This window comes from Bos grunniens, chromosome 3 (genome assembly GCF_055505025.1).
Source record: "Bos grunniens cultivar Pamir isolate PY7600 chromosome 3, Bosgru_T2T1.0, whole genome shotgun sequence".
Lineage (NCBI taxonomy): Eukaryota > Metazoa > Chordata > Mammalia > Artiodactyla > Bovidae > Bos > Bos grunniens.
In genome coordinates this window covers 106,267,851-106,279,051 of record NC_141167.1, presented here as the reverse complement: position 1 = coordinate 106,279,051, position 11,201 = coordinate 106,267,851, and the positions used below count along the sequence as shown (strand labels likewise).

The 11,201-nt window shown below is 49.0% G+C and overlaps 1 protein-coding gene across 6 annotated transcripts; it reads left to right on the top strand.

Moving 5' to 3' along the window:
- The first annotated feature begins 1,725 nt into the window (after nt 1–1,725).
- On the top strand, nt 1,726–10,666 carry CLK2 (CDC like kinase 2). Of its 6 annotated transcripts, none has more exons than XM_086393183.1 (13): nt 1,726–2,015; nt 3,657–3,826; nt 4,574–4,799; nt 5,457–5,541; nt 5,895–5,961; nt 6,138–6,254; nt 7,051–7,217; nt 8,093–8,187; nt 8,812–8,941; nt 9,042–9,124; nt 9,288–9,367; nt 9,541–9,631; nt 10,133–10,666. In XM_086393183.1, exons 2-13 carry the CDS (start codon nt 3,657–3,659, stop codon nt 10,316–10,318), a joined length of 1,497 nt encoding a protein of 498 aa, XP_086249309.1. In that variant the 5' UTR covers nt 1,726–2,015; the 3' UTR covers nt 10,319–10,666. The 6 variants fall into 6 exon arrangements, with proteins under 6 accessions (XP_086249309.1, XP_086249308.1, XP_086249307.1 ...); XM_086393182.1 differs by having other exon boundaries at nt 5,454–5,541; XM_086393181.1 differs by having other exon boundaries at nt 4,571–4,799.
- The last annotated feature ends 535 nt before the right edge of the window (nt 10,667–11,201 follow it).

Sequence of the window (11,201 nt, the reverse complement as noted above, 5' to 3'; positions counted from 1 at the left end):
GCATCATTCCTTCCCAAGAACACCCAGGGCTGATCTCCTTTAGAATGGACTGGTTGGATCTCCTTGCAGTCCAAGGAACTCTCAAAAGTCTTCTCCAACACCACAGTTCAAAAGCACCAATTCTTTGGCGCTTAACTTTCTTCACAGTCCAACTCTCACATCCACACATGACCACTGGAAAAACCATAGCCTTGACTAGATGGACTTTTGTTGGCAAAGTAATGTCTCTGCTTTTGAATATGCTATCTAGGTTGGTCATAACTTTCCTTCCAAGGAGTAAGCATCTTTTAATTTCATGGCTGCAGTCACCATCTGCAGTGATTTTGGAGCCCCCAAAAATAAAGTCTGACACTGTTTCCACTGTTTCCCATCTATTTCCCATGAAGTGATGGGACCAGATGTCATGATCTTCGTTTTCTGAATGTTGAGCTTTAAGCCAGCTTTTTCACTCTTCTCTTTCACTTTCATCATTTCCCTTATTATTGCTCAAGTCCTCCTATAGCGTGTTTAACTCACCTAGTTTTTCTCAATGCCTCCTTCTTTTTCCTTTTTATTTTTTAATTCAGTAAATTTACACTTCTCATATATTATGTGTAAGTACATAACATAAAGTTCTCAAATTTTCCCTTCTTTGGCACTTGATTCTCCATCACTCCATTTTTCAAACCTTACCTCCACGGCGATGCCCCACTCCTCTCCCAAAAGTGCATAGCTTTTGTTCAAGAGGAAAGGTGGGAGCCCTCTTTGCTGTGGTTAGGTTGTCGAACTGCTTTTTAAGAACTGAATATTTAGAGGCTATGCTGGAGAATCACACCACATCACAAGCCTCAAAAAGTTAGCAGAGTGGCGACATCCCGTAAACGACAAGTCCTTCTTTTCAACCTTCAAACCTATCAATCCTAACAAAACAAGACACAGAAGTCTCATGAAATAGGTAAAAGATTGAGGAAAACTACGGAAGGACACCGCCTAAATTAAAAGACACTTACTCCTTGGAAGGAAAGTTATGACCAACCTAGATAGCATATTCAAAAGCAGAGACATTACTTTGCCAGCAAAGGTTCGTCTAGTCAAGGCTATGGTTTTTCCAGTGGTCATGTATGGATGTGACAGTTGGACTGTGAAGAAAGCTGTGGGCCGAAGAATTGATGCCTTTGAACTGTGGTGTTGGAGAAGACTTTTCAGAGTCCCTTGGACTGCAAGGAGATCCAACCAGTCCATTCTAAAGGAGATCAGTCCTGGGTGTTCATTGGAAGGACTGATGCTAAAGCTGAAACTCTAGTACTTTAGCCACCTCATGCAAAGAGTTGACTCATTGGAAAAGACTCTGATGCTGGGAGGGGTTGGGGGCAGGAGAAGGGGACGACAGAGGATGAGATGGCTGGATGGCATCACTGACTCGACGGACGTGAGTTTGAGTGAACTCCGGGAGTTGGTGATGGACAGAGAGGCCTGGCGTGCTGCGATTCATGGGGTCGCAAAGAGTCGGAAACGACTGAGCGACTGAACTGAACGGAAGGACACTAGGTGGGGCAGCTCTGCCCGGTAGTCCCCGGCGACTCTCTCCCCGCCCCATGAACTTCCGCCCCCAGCAGCTCCTCTGCTCCAACGGGCCGACGGCAGCGAGATACGCGAGGACGCGCAGGCGTGCGCGGCCCTGGGGTTGGGGGGGGGAGCGGAGCCCAGGGGTAGCTGGGAAGCGACGCAGGACGTGCGTACGTGCTCGCTCGCGGTGGCGGCGGCGGATCGGAGAGGCCAGAGCCGGAGACCGAGCAGGGATCGGGCCCCGGGCGGGGGCGGTGCGAGCGGCGCCAAGCGAATCCTGGGGGCGGGGACGGAGCCGGGGCGGGAGGGACTGGAGCGGAGCCCGGGAACTAGGCGGGAGGTCCCAGGGTCTCGGGTTGGGGGGGTGGAGCCGCACTTCGTCGCCGCGGGGGTGCCGGGACTCCGGCCGCAGTGCCGCCGCCATCACGGACTTCCTGTGGGACAAGCGCACGGGCCTCGCCGCCAGAACGGTGAGCGCGCGGGCTGGCGGGCCGCGGGGCCGCGCGGAAAGATGGCGGCGACCGTGGGGCGGGCGGAGAGAAGATTGGACTGGGGGCAAGGGCCCCGGACGAGATTAGGAGAGGGGCTGAAAAGCCCCATTCTAGAGCCCCATTTCTAGGGGCTGAAACCTGGAAAGTGGCAGAGGTGCAGTGTAGGAAGATGAGGTGGAAGGTCGACCTGCCTTAGATGTATTTTGGGAAGACCAGTAGGGAAGTTGGGAGAGATCAAAGTAGGAGAAGGAGTGATGGAGTGCGAATAGGAGTGGTTTCAGAGATGAGAAAGAGCAGAATATCAAAGTTGGACCAGAGAACCGTCGTGTCACTTGGAGGGTAAGGAGAGAGTTTGACTTCAGGAGTGAGTTCTGGATTTTCTAAGTGAGAAAGGGGAAAAAATTGATAAAAGAAGTTGAGAAAGGTTGTAGGCTGGAGATACTTGGGGGATGGGGAGAAGGAAAGCCTGTGAGGAACTTTGGTGGCAGTGTGTATGTGATAAGATGACATTTGTGTGGCTGTCCTAAGCACACTTGGATTACCTGTTAGAATAGTGTGTTTGCATCTTCTTGGTTGCCTTAAGCACTATTGGGCCAAGAATGAATCGAATGCCACCCTCCTCCTCAATTTGAGAAGTAGCTCAAAATGGGAGCCAGATGTTGGAGCCTCTTAAGCCTTTTCTGCACCTAATGCTGAAAAACCCCCACCCACCCAAGAAGACTTCTGTCCCTGCTATCTTTGGATTTATCTCATTCTGTCCTCCTAGTCTCATCTTCCCTGATTTTGACTGACTTCTCTCTGATTCTTTCCTTGAAGGAAAAAAAAAGAGTTTGTGCATCATGCCATTTCAATCCAATCACTGAAAGGTGGCCAACTTAGTTTACTGGTGCTGGTATTAATTAAACATCAGTTATTCTGTACTTAGTAAGCACAAAAGAGGGGAGGCTGGATGTGAAGCTGACTGCAGCCTGGAGCCTCCTGTATTGTATTAAGACTATGGGAGATTTGGCCAGTGATGTGAGAAATGATTGAGATAGTTCAAAGGGCCAAACCCAGATTCCTGAAACTTACTTATATTTGGTTTACACAACTATACCTGGAAACCTGGGAAACTGGATTCCTGCCCTCAGGACATGGATGGCCTATTTGGGGAGATAATCTACACTTTGAGTAATTGTAAAACATTTGTGATAATATTGTATAGTAAATCATTATTCTCTTTGAGTTGTGAGGAACTCAGAATGCCACAGATCTACCCTAGATACCAGCCAAGGATGAATTGTTGCAGTCTTCGTGAGTTGCACAGTCTCACCTGTAATGAGCTGTGGCCCAGACCTGAGTGTCATCATGAGACCCTGTTTGAGGAAAATCAGAACAGAGCAATGAGCTGAGTAGGAGGAAGATTCCTAAAGTTTTCAACCAGAGTTAGTATACTACTTTATCAAGGAGAAATTGTAAGCCCAGAGGAAGACTGAGGAGTTGTGAGTGGTTTAAAAAAAAAAAAAAAAAAGTTGGAATTGAAGAACAGAAAACAGCATTTCTAGGGCAGCCAGTCCTTGGAGGGGATTTCGGAAAACTCAGATCCTGCCCCTACTATTTCTCCTTTCCCTATCCTTACAGATGCCTCATCCTCGAAGGTACCACTCTTCTGAGAGAGGCAGCAGAGGGAGTTACCATGAGCATTATCGGAGCCGAAAGCATAAGCGACGAAGAAGCCGCTCCTGGTCAAGCAGCAGTGACCGTACGCGGCGGCGCCGACGGGAAGACAGTTACCATGTCCGTTCCCGAAGGTGAGGCTTCAGGAAGAAAAACTCAAATTAGACCCACTCACTTATTTGTTTATTCAACAAAGATTTATCAGTTTCAACCTAAGTAGTTAATATTACGTGATGCTTAACCCATTTACATTGTGGTGTTAAGAATGTTATCGTAGAGGAAGTATGTTTGAAAGGGGCTAAGGAAGCCTCCAGCAGGTTTGAGTGCAGTGGGGCAAGATGTATAAATCAGGGAAAACTTCCCAGAGAACGTGGCATCTAAGCTTGTCTGAATGACAAGAGAAGTGTTGTAGGCAAAGAGAAAGCAAATGCAAAGGACTAGGAACTTGAGATGACTTATCAGTTAATAGATAAAACAGAGTTAGGTCTCCATGGTTTTAATAAGTCAGCCACATGTTCAGTGGAAGGGATGGGTTAAGGATTGTTCGGAGCAAAGCTGCATGTCAGTCAGAAATGGCTTGAGAAAGAAACAGCTCTTCATGCCATTACATCTCTGGAGGAGAGGAGGAGGCCCTCAGGAGGAGTTGTCCCGCAGGTGTCTTTTTAGAGGTTACGGTGATGTGCAGATGTGGGGATCATCCTCTGTGCTTAGTTACTTCACTGCCCTGGCTCTTGTTCCTCTCAGAGTGGCTTGAGTGTGTGAGAACTACTTTTCTCACGGTACTGCTTTTCCTCAGTGAGGGGGGACCTCGTTAAATGGTATGGCAAGGACTGTGACCTGAACAGATGCACCTAATTAGGATGTGTGTTGTCCAACAGCAGCTATGATGATCGTTCATCCGATCGGAGGGCGTATGACCGGCGATACTGTGGCAGCTACAGGCGCAACGACTACAGCCGAGATCGGGGAGAAGCCTACTATGACACAGACTACCGGCATTCCTATGAGTACCATCGGGAGAACAGCAGTTACCGCAGCCAGCGCAGCAGCCGTAGGAAGCACCGACGGCGGAGACGGCGCAGCCGGACATTCAGCCGTTCGTCTTCGGTGAGTGCTAGCCCAGGCCCTTCCTCTCCCCACTCTTCTTCAGCCCTCTGGGACCCTGGTAAGTGAGGAACATTGGGGCATGAACACTGAGGTGCTCGCTTGGAAGCTCTCCAGCTCTTGGAGGGCCCTGAATCTGCTTCGGAGGTGAATGGGCACAGAGCATTTGTGAATCCCCGTGCCCTCCCTGGCATGCTGGGCTTATTGTGTTGGGAGCAGCTCTTCCACCCCCGAGAGGCCTCCATTTTCTAATGGGGACCTTGCTTTTGAACAGCCTTTTTCCCCCAAGCCCTGGACTCTGGCCCCCTCAGCAGGTGGGCTTGGGTGGGAGCAAGGGGAGACCTGTGCCTGCCTGGAAGGGCACCGTGTAGAGCATGGGGTTGTGGGTGACATTGGCAACAACACCACTTCTCCGCTCTGCCCGTGCCTCTCCCCGTTCCCATTTTGGGTTTGGGGACTTGGGATTGCGCGCCGCTCTCTCTTCTCACCCCGATCCGCCTTACTGCATCTGACGTGTTCCCTTCCACTGTCCCCCATCATTGTCTGTCCCCCCTGGCTGGGCGCCTGTGACCGGTGACCCCTCCACCACCCACCCCGCCTCCCTCCGGCCCCCGCTCCGACACCTGGCTTGCTCCGACCCCCCCCGCCCCCCGACAGCAGCACAGCAGCCGGAGAGCCAAGAGTGTAGAGGACGACGCTGAGGGCCACCTCATCTACCACGTCGGGGACTGGCTACAAGAGCGATGTACAAGCCAAATCGTAACAATCCTATAGCCTGTAATGGTCCCATAGCCATCCTAACGTCCTGAGCCAACCCAAGCCACAGCCTCTTTTGCCTTTTCTCAGTGGTGTTGTTTATCTGGGTGGTTTGAGTTGCTGTTGAGAATTGACCTCTGCTGTCCACTCCCAGCTCTCATGGCCCCTGGGTTAAAGGTGGTGGGAATCACGCAGGGGTTTTCTTCCCCTGTGACCATCTGTATCTGTTCCCCCTTCCTTCATCTCCTCACCCCAGATTGCTGTGCCCTTTTTTCTTCAAACTGAACTCATTCCCCACCCTTTCTTCCCCCCTTCTCCCCCACCCTGCTTTTTTCATTTCAGATGAAATTGTAAGCACCTTGGGAGAGGGGACCTTCGGCCGAGTTGTACAGTGTGTTGACCATCGCAGGTAAATGTCAGCCCATTCCAGACTCCACACCTGCTAGCCATAAAGAGGTAGTGAGGGTTATCTGGGGCTTTTTTTGGTTAATGAGCCAAAGATAGGATTTCTTAATCCCCAGGCAGCCCTGTTCATTCTTAGATATTCTTGAGATTCCAGCAAAAGCCTTTCCTGCCATCCTGTAGGGGTGGGGCTCGGGTTGCCCTGAAGATCATTAAAAATGTGGAAAAGTACAAGGAAGCAGCTCGCCTAGAAATCAATGTGCTGGAGAAAATCAATGAGAAGGACCCTGACAACAAGAAGTAAGCGGTGCTGGAATATGTGGGGCATCTGAGAGGCTACACCTCAAGACGGGAAAACCTTCCCAACATGGACTAGACAGGCAGAGGAGTTGTAGACTGTCTCATCTTCTGTTCATCATCGTAGAGTAGTAGAACATTACTGTTACTGAAAGGAAGGAAGGAGGGGCAGGAAGGGAGGGTCTGTGACATTCTGTAATCCATTCCCCTTGTTCTGAGGACAGTTAGATTGCTCTGCAGTTGAACTCCAACTCAGGATGACCTTTGTAGGAATGTGCCCTGGAAATGGCCCTAAGACTGAGAATCAACATTTTTCATCAAAAAAGTACTTTAAATTTTAATAGAACTATGCTGATGAAGTTGCAGGTGTTTATGTGTAGTCTTTCTGTTCACACACATTGCATAATGTAAAATTTAAGAGGATTACTGAAAGACATAAGTAGGTGTAAACATGGGCCCAGAGATGGCTGATGGTGAGTGAATTTCAAGAGCGGGAGCTGGGGTCGTGTTGATGGAGTGGCAGTTTGACAATTCAGGGTCCACACTGGAGCCTGGCACTCAGCAGCTCCTGTTTAACTATTTGAAATGTTGCAGGAAAATGGTTTGAAGTTTGTCAAGTAGTACTTCTCTTCCTGGGTCTGCCAGAAAGGCCATTCTGTAGTTGAACTGAATTTTCTTGGTGATAATAGCTGGCATGTTTTTATCCAAGTATGTGCAGTCAGCAGCAGTAGTCCTTTGTTGGAGGGGTGGTGGACAGATGGGAGCTCATCAGACATCCCCCTTCCATCTCTTTTCCCAGCCTCTGTGTCCAGATGTTTGACTGGTTTGACTACCATGGCCACATGTGTATCTCCTTTGAGCTTCTGGGCCTTAGCACCTTCGATTTCCTCAAAGACAACAACTACCTGCCCTACCCCATCCACCAAGTGCGCCACATGGCCTTCCAGCTGTGCCAGGCCGTCAAGTGTGAGTGGGGTGGGCCAGGGCGGACTCGGGGCAGCCCTTCCTCCACTGGACCTCTCTGGTCTCAGTTGTACACTGGTGAAGCCCCTAAACAGTCGACTCGATAATCTGCAGTTCTTCTATTCACTGTCGTGTTGGCATCTCTTCCTCTTCTGACTTAACTCCTTCACTGTTGTCATCACTGATGGCTTCTCCTCCACGTTCAACCTAGCAGGAGCTAGAAAAGAAAGCATTTGAAGTCAGAGCTCTTAATTACCTCTCTTTTTCTTCGCTCCCCTTTGGGAAAGTAAGTCAGGCACTAAGCACAAGGAGACAGACAGAGTCCTCGAGCTAGAGGTTTGCATTCATCTGGAGTTGAGGTGCCCTCTGCTCTCAGCAAGCCACCTGGGAGCAGGGGGTAGCCAAGGCTCCAGGTTGAGAATTCAGACTAGTACATACATCCTCCTCAGTCATCAGAATAATACAGTTTCACAGAAGTAAATTCACAGGAGTCAGATAGACACACGTTAAAGCACAAAGATATAACTCATAGGGACTTCTGTGATAGTCCACTGGTTAAGACTCCACGCTCTGTTGCAGGGTTCAGCCCTTGGTTAGGGAAGTAAGATCCCTGCATATCACGAGGTGTGACCAGGGGAAGGAAAAAACCATAGCAAACCATCTTTATACATTGGTTGAGAAATATATATATAACTATGTTAATAAGCGTAGAGTTTGTTAGACTAGGCATTTCATTTGGAAGTAGAGCAGAAAGCAGCCACGTGCTTCCAAACCTGCCTCCTCACCAGCTTTGAGCTAGGTGACCAAGCTTGGGGTCAGCTGGTAGTAGGTAATTCTGGCCACCTGGACCAACCCTGACCTGGCCTTCTCCTCTGCAGTCCTCCATGATAACAAGCTGACACATACGGACCTCAAGCCTGAAAATATTCTGTTTGTGAATTCGGACTATGAGCTCACCTACAACCTAGAGAAGGTAAGGTGGACAGGGTCTGTCCCTTGGCCAGTGCGCTCAGGTGGCCATCGCCACTTTGCCTTTCTCTTAGCCCTTTTTGTCCTCCCTTTTACTTTTTTCTCCCACACTTTCTGCTCTGGCTCTGAAAAAAACGGAATACCAAAATAGATGGAAAGGGAAAGATTTAAGATTTAGATTCAAAGAGAATTTGGAAGCAGAACTTCAGTTAACTTTCCTGTATAATGAAAATGCTTACAAGGTTCTTGGTTTGGTTTCTTTTCTGTAAGGAAAGCTCAGCTCTGTTGACTAACTGGAGATCAAGGGGATCTCAGCTAAGGAAGCTATTCCTCACTTTGCTATCTGCTATATATTATCGAAAAACTGTATATCAGTCACTTAGGTATACTCTTCAGATGCATGCTATTCTATAGTTACTCCTAAATCCTCTTTCTCCCCCATTCCTAAAGTAATCTGATGGATATGGGGGAGGCTGTAAAAGCAGAAGACATGTGTGGGAGCAGGCAGGAGGTCAGAGTTGGTTTTTTAAGGCTCAGAAGCACTTTAGAGAATAGCAGCAGAATCTTGGTCTGTTTTTTCTCTCAGTCTCGGTGCAGAGGTTCATGTTTTTCCTGCTTTGCCTCCTAGAAGCGGGATGAGCGCAGTGTGAAGAGCACAGCTGTGCGGGTAGTAGACTTTGGCAGTGCCACCTTCGACCATGAGCACCATAGTACCATTGTCTCCACCCGCCATTATCGAGCGCCAGAGGTCATTCTTGGTAAGAGGGGGAAGGACAATCTTGTCCAAGTATGTGAGGTGGTATGGTGGTGAGGGGGGCCCCGAGCCTCATAATACCTTTCCTTCCCATCCTTACCTAGAGTTGGGCTGGTCTCAGCCTTGTGATGTGTGGAGTATAGGCTGTATCATCTTCGAATACTATGTTGGCTTCACCCTCTTCCAAGTAAGTGGTTGGGTGTCTTATGAGACCACCAGGCATTCTTCTACCTGATTTCCTTCTCTGCTGAGAATCTGCCTGCTCATTCCTCCACATTGTTTAGCTTCCTAACAGCTAGACCCCAGTATCCCTTCTCAGTCCCTTGCTCAGTTCTGTCTTTGTTTCCCAGACCCATGACAACAGAGAGCATCTAGCCATGATGGAAAGGATCTTGGGTCCCATCCCTTCCCGGATGATCCGAAAGACAAGGTGAACCTGGAGTGGGAGGAATGTAACCCTTCTCCTTTTCTCGCCACAGAATTGGTCTCTATCACGTTTTCTTTTGTCTTCAACACCTGGCTTGCCCTCAGCTACTTTCAGATGGGAGAAATCCCATAACAAGAGGAACCTCCTGATTCCTTAACTTCCCCCTTCCCCTCTAGGAAGCAGAAATATTTTTATCGGGGTCGCCTGGATTGGGATGAGAACACATCAGCTGGGCGCTACGTTCGAGAAAACTGCAAACCACTTCGGGTGAGCCGGACTGGGAGTGAATAGTGCCCACCACCCAGAGGTCCCTTCCTTCTTAAGGTGTTTTGCCCCTGGAATGCCTTTCACAAGCAAAGAGTTAGGAAACAAGGGGAGGAAAACTGAAAGAAGACATCTTTTGTTGATAGGAGAGAAAGGGAGTGGTTTTATGGAAGGAATGAGGTTAGACAGCCATTTATTTCTTGAGCCAACCAGAGAAAATAAACTGCCTTTGAAGAGCTTACATTTTATTGAGCTAAAGAAGATTCATGAAGTTGTCAAGGATAAAAATAAGTAGAACTTTCAGAGAGTATGAAGGAATAATTGTGCTAGTGGGAAGGCAAGTTGAGCTGTAACATCAGAAATGGCCCTGGTGTGGTCCTAGTCAAGTAGCATCATATGGTCACGAGCAGAGCCTTGGTCCTTGAGGATTGAAAGCTAGGGCCTTGAAGAAGGCGGGGCTTACAAGGCACCGTGCCTCACCTTTTTCCTGCCCTCCACCACCAGCGGTATTTGACCTCAGAGGCAGAGGAACACCACCAGCTCTTCGATCTGATTGAAAGCATGCTAGAGTATGAACCTGCCAAGCGGCTGACCTTGGGCGAAGCCCTTCAACACCCTTTCTTCGCCCGCCTTCGGGCTGAGCCACCTAACGCCAAGTTGTGGGACTCCAGTCGAGATATCAGTCGGTGACGATCTGTCCCTGGGCACCCCTGTGTCTCTTAACAGCAGTGGGTGTCCAGTCCAGGACACTGGTGCTTTTTTATACAAGAGAACAGAGCCGGAGCTCACTCCTTCCTCCTGGCTCCCTATGTACCTGTGAATATGTGAAATAGTGTAAATATGAAAGAACTTGTACCACCGCTTCAACCCCTGCCTTGTACATAATGCTATTCCATTTCACACTCTTCCCACCCTCACCTGCCCCTTCAACAGCTGAGTTGGATCTGGGCAGAATGAGGTAACCAGAAGGCATCTACACCATGTTTTATAAGGAATTTTGTACAGTCTTTGTGAAATAAAATGATGTGCTTCACCCGACCCCCATCCCTGGAGTTTGAGGTTTGGAGGTGCTGGGGTGGTGGGATGATTAGATTGGCAACGAAGGGAGTCCCATCTTACCCTTCAAAATTAACCTCAGGCTACCAGTTTATCTGAGCGATGGGTGGGTAACATTTGACTGTAAGAAAGGGTTGTAAAGTTAGCACATATTTGATCTGGAATAATGAGGTTTGGGAAAGAGGTTCGGTTAGTATAGCTGGGCCCCAGGGTAGGGTCAGAAATGCAGATAAAAAACTTCCTGAACTGGGCTCCTGGGATACCGCCACCACCGGTCTGAGGACTCCCATCATACTTCTCTTGCGAAGGCTAGGACGGATCGCGATTCTAACGCGAGGCCTACTGGGATGTGTAGTTCGTTAATCGAAGGAAGTTACGTCGGGAAGGGGCGGTACTTGGCTACTGAGACAGAGTTAGAGATGTCACGTGGGGTACTTCCTTCTTTTCCTTTATTCGAGACGCAGGCGCAACTCGCTGCTGCTGCGGGGATCCTTGTGACCCTTCCGGTCGGTACAAC